Source organism: Trachymyrmex cornetzi, unplaced genomic scaffold (assembly GCF_001594075.2).
Source record: "Trachymyrmex cornetzi isolate Tcor2-1 unplaced genomic scaffold, Tcor1.1 scaffold776, whole genome shotgun sequence".
In the NCBI taxonomy this organism is placed as follows: Eukaryota; Metazoa; Arthropoda; class Insecta; order Hymenoptera; family Formicidae; genus Trachymyrmex; species Trachymyrmex cornetzi.
In genome coordinates this window covers 49,998-56,808 of record NW_017300109.1, presented here as the reverse complement: position 1 = coordinate 56,808, position 6,811 = coordinate 49,998, and the positions used below count along the sequence as shown (strand labels likewise).

The 6,811-nt window shown below is 33.1% G+C and overlaps 1 protein-coding gene across 1 annotated transcript; it reads right to left on the bottom strand.

The window, feature by feature from the left end:
- Positions 1 to 4,908: 4,908 nt before the first annotated feature.
- Positions 4,909 to 6,468, bottom strand: LOC108768274 (uncharacterized). Its single transcript, XM_018518655.1, has 5 exons — positions 6,285 to 6,468; positions 5,823 to 5,897; positions 5,303 to 5,743; positions 5,155 to 5,213; positions 4,909 to 5,031 (listed from the first exon to the last, which is right to left on the bottom strand). Exons 1-5 carry the CDS (start codon positions 6,466 to 6,468, stop codon positions 4,909 to 4,911), a joined length of 882 nt encoding a protein of 293 aa, XP_018374157.1.
- Positions 6,469 to 6,811: the final 343 nt, after the last annotated feature.

The window sequence follows — 6,811 nt, the reverse complement described above, 5'->3', positions numbered from 1 at the left end:
AAGAGGGGGTTTGTTTTGGCGCCAGAGGTGGAGTGGTGGGGGTTTGTTTTGACGCTCCATGGCTGCCCCTATACTACTAACATTTAATCAATGTGGTCTGCTGATTGAGAAATGCCGGGTTTATAATGAGTCTTCAGTCTGTAGTCATTAGAAGTTGGCTACTGGTCAAGTCTACCGATTTATTAATTTCTATCAATTCCGACTCACCTATTATCTTGCAGACTCGTTTTCGATTCACTGCAATTCACTGACTAGTGACTACTGACTTATGTCTTATTGTAGACCCGGCAAAACTCGAAGATGAAGATCAAAAGTGGACTTGAAACATGTACGTGCATGTACGCATTAATACATACGAATGATACGTACGGATTGTACGTATCATATACGTACGAATCATATACGTATATATTGTACGTATCATATACGTACAAATTGTACGTACGAATTGTACGTACCATTGTATGATTCGTACGTATTAATACGTACGAATTGTATACATACAATTCGCGCAATTAATGCTTTCCAACCCTGTGACGTCACGTTCACTCGTGTGTCATCGCGTTTACCTTCGTAGTTCTTTTCACGTTCATGGCCGCAGTCGGACGGCCCGAATCATGGTGGAAATATACCAACCGGAAATGCGCTGGATTCTCCAATCTCTATAACCCGTGTTGGTGTGACATTTCGCTTAAAAACACATCTCCATAACCACATTTTTTAATTATTTGCGGCAAACACGTTTTATCAAGGCGGACAATTTTATCAGCTAAGTTGCATGTCTTTTTATATTTATTTAAAATAATATAAAAAATTAAGGAAAAATATCTTTGTGCATTTTCCTTTCTTCTTGTAGATAATAACGAACAAGAATTTTCAACGAGAGAGAGAGAGAGAGAGAGAATAAATCGAGTCCTTTTAAAATTTTGGCAGAAGAAAATAATAGTAATTAACGGACATTCTTTACATGATAAAATCCAAACATTAATAATTACTTTAATAATTACATTTACAATTACATTAATAATTCATTCAGTAGCCATTGGATTTAAATCCGGACACTTAGCAGACCAATCTACTTTGAGAATATCTAGACAATTGGCAAACCAGTTCTGTATTATGTGCGCCGTGTGAACAGAGCTATTGTCTCGCATGAAGATAATCTGCCGGTTCTTGTCTTCTAGGAAAAGTACCCTTGCAGAAAATATCATCACTTGCTCCAGAATTTCTATTGATGGTTTAATTAAAATGAAAAATTTTATAATTTTTGTTATGCATCCATCGTATTAAAAATGACCAGCATAACTTTTAAATGGATTTTCCCTCGTTGAAGTTATAAAGAGCTGGTCTTGTTCCACTGTAGTTTTGCAAGGTCTACTGTTTTCAATGATCTTTTAAACCAATTGTATTTGAAAGATTATCCAATAGTGCAGCAATTCTTCCTCTCTTAGCTTCACAAAGATTTATGAATGTATTTTCTCGTTCTTGCTCCATTTCAATCAATTTTGATTGAAACAGATTAACAGCCGATAAAAGTATCACAATTCATCAATTAATGCGATAGTATTTTGTTCACGCAATAGAATTTTCGTTGTCTTTGTTTTATTAAAACAAATGTTCTTGTCAATTCTTATTGAGTAAAATTGATTAAAATGGAGCCAGAACGGGAAAATATATTCGCAAATTTTTGTGAAGCTACGAGAGGAAGAATTGCTACACTAGCAGAAACTGGTCATAGTGTTCGTGAAATAGTAGAAAATGTTGGTTGCAGCACGAAGACTGTGTATTTATGGAAAAAAAAGTTCCGCGAACAAGGTCCAATGGGTTTAAAAGACCATCCAATAAATAACCGTAGACCTCGCAAAACTACAGCAGAACAAGATCAACGCCTTATAACTTCAGTGAGGGAAACTCCATTTAGAAGTTCTGCAGAGGCTTTAGCCGAAAATGACTTAAATATTTGCAAACGAATAGTTCACCACCGATTGAAAGGAAGTGGTTTAATATCATGCCGGCCGACGAAAAGGAGTGTGCTGACAGCAGAACACCGAAGACAGCGAATTGAATTTGCCAATCGCTACCTTAATAAGCCACAGAGGGAATGGAACACATGGATATGGCCGAACGAAAAAGTTATTAAATTTTCTACAAATTATCCTGTCAAACTTCCTACTTGTTTTATGCATCGGTCGAAATACTGGCTATAATGACTGGACAATAGTCATTTTTAATTCGATAGATGCATAACAAAAACTATGGAGTTTTTTTATTTTAATTAAACCATTATACGATAGTATTGCTACAGAAAGTGTATTTTTTTAAGTGAGCGATAGATAGAACTCTATTGAGAAGGTAGAACTCTAAAGAAAGTAGAACTATATTGTTTTGTTTATTGCTGACTTTATAAATATAAACTTATTAAATAAAAAAAACTTCATTTATGTCTTCCTGAATTTTATAGGTGTTTTCGTCCTCTGAAGACGGAAGATTATGTATCTGGCGACTTAAAGGAAATACACGATTAGATCCGCGTTATGTGGTTGTAGACCATCACAGCGGACGAATATCTTGCAGTTTTTGGAAATGCATGAGTGCAGCAGGCGTCATGGAAATTCATGAAACCTCAGCTCACATGACAGCAATAGAATATGTAGACATTCTAGAGGAAGTGATGGTGCCTTCTGCAAGGGCACTTTTCCCAGAAGCCGAGCACCCGCAGATTACTTTCATGCAAGATAATAGTTCCGTTCACACAGCGCACATAACACGGGACTGGTTTGCTAATCATCCAGATATTCTGAAAGTAGATTGGCCTGCTAAATCCTTGGATCTAAATCCAATAGAAAATGTGTGGTCTATTATGGTTAGAGGGTGGCGGTCAGGCCAAGTCAGAACCCGACAGACCTCAATCAATCATGTTCGCGCAACATGGAACAGTCTTCGGGAGAGGCCACAAATTTACTATAATCTAATAAATTTCATGAATGATCGATTGCAACAAGTCATAGAAAGGGACGGCTACTGGATAAGTTATTAATGTAAATGTGATTGTAATTATAATGTAATTATTAATGTAATTGATTGAATTTTATCATGTAAAGAATACCCGTTGATTAAATTATCCTCTTCCATCAAAATACTAATTCCCTTATAATAATACTATTCGTTCTCATTTGTCACCTGCAAAAGAAAAAGGAAATATTTTTCCTTAACTTAATTTCTGTATTGTTTTAAATAAATATAAAAAGACATGCAACTTATCTGATAAAATGTGCCCTAACAACACAGACTTCCAGGGGACGTCCTGAGGACATCCAAAGGACGTCCGTATGTCCTTTGAATATCCTAAGGACATCCTCAGGATATATCCTGGATAAAGTATGCTATTAGGGTGGTTATATGTTTAAGTGAAGTTTACAACTGTCAATAAAACTCATTCACACCAAAAAGAATTAATTAATTAATTAAGAGAATTAATCTAATCGTCTTTGATTCGCGCCATGTGAGATGTCACGTGAACATCGGCTGTGGTGTTTTGAATGGATTGGAGAACTCACGGATTTCCGGTTGCTCCGTCCTGCTATGACTATGAATGTAAAAATAACCGAGAAGGTAACACGCAGTGCCAAAACAGGGTTGGAAGGCATTAATTGCGCGAAGTGCACATGATAATGCATACTAAATACAAATATGTATGCACATTTTATTTTTAGTGCAGAAATTCTAACTTGTATAAAATTTCATTTTATTTGATTAAAAAGTAAATGTATTCATATTTATTAAAAAATACATACATATGCATGCATAGTCATAAATTATCCTTAATTTATCATTTTTTAACTTACCGACATCAAAAAACTTTGAAATTAAAAAAAATAGTCTACGCGTTGTTTGAAATCTTCAAATATTTTTGCACTTAAAATGAGATATAGATATATATTTGGACGTTGAAAAGACAGAAAGCGAAGATGTTGAGTATAAAAAGTGCATGCAACGCGAAAAGATCTAATAAAACGTGACTTGAGTGATGTTCTTTCTTTTGTAGATTTCTAAAAATAATACATTTTACAAAATTAAAGGAGAAAATGGGAGAAAAAATATTTATCAAATCTTCTAAAAGTGGAGTTTTTTTCGATAGGCGTACTCGGATCTGTTATTTCGTACAGTGCTTTTCTGAAGTCAAAAATCGAGCCCAACTTTTTCGTAAAAGCATCATGAACTCACTGGGATTTTGTCGAATTTTATAAGCTCGAGAGCTCAGCGAAATGAACTCCTACGGAACTTTTTTTGTTGAATCATGTAAGCTCCATGGGAGCTCAGCATTATAAACTCCCTAGGAGTTCATTTTGACAAATTTTATAATCTCCTCGAGAGCTCAGCGAAATGAACTCCTAGGGAACTTTTTTGTTGAATCGTGTAAGCTCCACGGCAGCTCAGCATTATGAACTCCCTGTGAGTTCATTTTGTCGATAAATCACAAATTAACGAAAAAACTAATAAGTTTTTACAGACTCCTTTAATTAGAACAATTAATAAAATCATGAAATATGTAATACAGGCGTCGACGCTGGTTATCAATTAGCGCAATTTTTCTTAATACAAAAATGTAAACCTTAACTTTGAACGTTTCCACTCATGGTTTCAGTCTTCATCAGCAATTTTTCATCTTAGCGCAACGATTGGAGTATTGCATGACAAAATATTTCCAAAGTTTTTCATCTCAAAAATTGAACCGTTTACTGTTTTTTGTGAGATAAGTCACATACTCACAAAGTTAGAAAGCTGAGTGGCAATGAGAACTCAAGCTAAAATTATATGAAAGATTAAATTATCGTATGTATAATTTGAAAATTAATAATCACCTCACCTCACACAGTCGACGCTTCTACACTGAACAATGAATTTCTCTTATGTAACATTTTGTAATTCTACACAAATAGTGTGAGTACCACTCGATCCTGCAAGTACACAATGGACAGGTCTTAATGATGCAAAGCTAGAAAACCCTATCCAATCATCAGGATACTGTTCCTTAAATATTTTATACAATTCTTTTAAATTGCACAAAATAAGTTTTTTTTGGATATGTTCTTTTTGACCATCCTCTTTTCGCATAGAAACAAAATCTTTTTTACCAGGCAGATTTACACTTACATCATCATTTTTATAAAATTCTATGACCTTGCATTTAGTTTCGTTCGATAGAGGTCGTCCTAAATAGAAGAGAACTTATTAGATGATTGAAGTAAAAGAAAAATATTTACCAAATGTAATTTAAGAATAAAAAGTTTGAAAACTTTACCTATTTTTCTCTGTGGCATCGACAAAGTTCCTTTTTTTTCTTTTAAAAGTTTTGACACTATTGCCATGTGTTTTGTAGCACCCATAACATCGCAAATCTTATTGATGCTCCAATCAGAAGGCAATAGAGTTAAAATTTGTAATTTTTCACTTCTAGTAGTACTCTCAGCCTTAAATTTAGCTTTGAGATTCTCTACAATATTTTGGTAATCAACTGAGTTCTGATAATGGTTAGATTTATCATCTATTTGTAATAATGTCGCAAATGTAGAGCAAATTTCGTTATATTTTTCACTCAAATATAATGGATTATTTATTGCATATTTATCAATTGGATTTATATTTAATAATGGCAGAGCTTCGTTAATTACAGGTAATTGAGTACCAAGACTCAACTGCGATAGAGTTCGAGTAACTTCTTCACCAGATAAAGATATTAATCCTTCAATATAAAAAATTCATGATAATTATTATTAAAGTAAATATTAATAATAAAACATTACAATGAAAAATAAAAATACCTGAAGAAAATGAATTGCTAATTGATACTGGTTCACTTATTTCACAGTTATCGGTTCCGTGAAAGTGTAAGCCAACTCAAGTCTACCACCAGGTGATATTCGTGTAATCAAATCTTTATTGTATTTACAATCATTATACGTTTCGATCCTTGGATTGGATCCTTTTCAATATCGTTTCCTTATTATTAATTAAACATCACTGTGTTTCCAAATACACTAATCAAACAATACAATACTGTTGTACATTAATCATTATAAATAATAAAAAACTTTTTACATTTTAAATATCCACTTACATGACATATTATAATATAACGATCCTCGTATTACTTATTATGTCGCTCATCAACAAGTAAATGACCCGTAGCGTGTATCTTATTATATGTATATATGTTATCTCTAAGTATATGTTCGCAAACAAACAAACTCACAAGATAGGAAACTCTTATTATTTTAACAAACATTCATACGCCGAATTCAGTCTTTCCGTGTCCGTTTGTAGATTCAAACTGTTCTTTTGTCTTTTAATATGAATCATCTCCGATGTAAGTCTCTTGTTTAAAATTCTTTCTTCATCCAATATCTCTATTCCATTCCAGTCAAATTCATGTGAAAATTCCAATCTATGTTCTGTAATTACCGGCATCGTTATATTATAATATGTCATGTAAGTGGATATTTAAAATGTAAAAAGTTTTTTATTATTTATAATGATTAATGTACAACAGTATTGTATTGTTTGATTAGTGTATTTGGAAACACAGTGATGTTTAATTAATAATAAGGAAACGATATTGAAAAGGATCCAATCCAAGGATCGAAACGTATAATGATTGTAAATACAATAAAGATTTGATTACACGAATATCACCTGGTGGTAGACTTGAGTTGGCTTACACTTTCACGGAATTTATATACACGAATCGATATACTGAATGATCGTTAATATGTTATAAATTATCGTCAATTTTAAAAAGATATATCTGCGA

Bases quoted from the DNA above. Each gene is read 5' to 3' on its own strand.
- LOC108768274 (XM_018518655.1), bottom strand. From the start codon at position 6,468: ATGCCGGTAATTACAGAACATAGATTGGAATTTTCACATGAATTTGAC. The intron at 5,898-6,284 runs GTTTGTTAAAAT...GGTAGACTTGAG, and splicing joins ACTGAATTCGGCGTATGAAT to TTGGCTTACACTTTCACGGA. The intron at 5,744-5,822 runs GTATTTTTATTT...TTTATATTGAAG, and splicing joins TAGCAATTCATTTTCTTCAG to GATTAATATCTTTATCTGGT.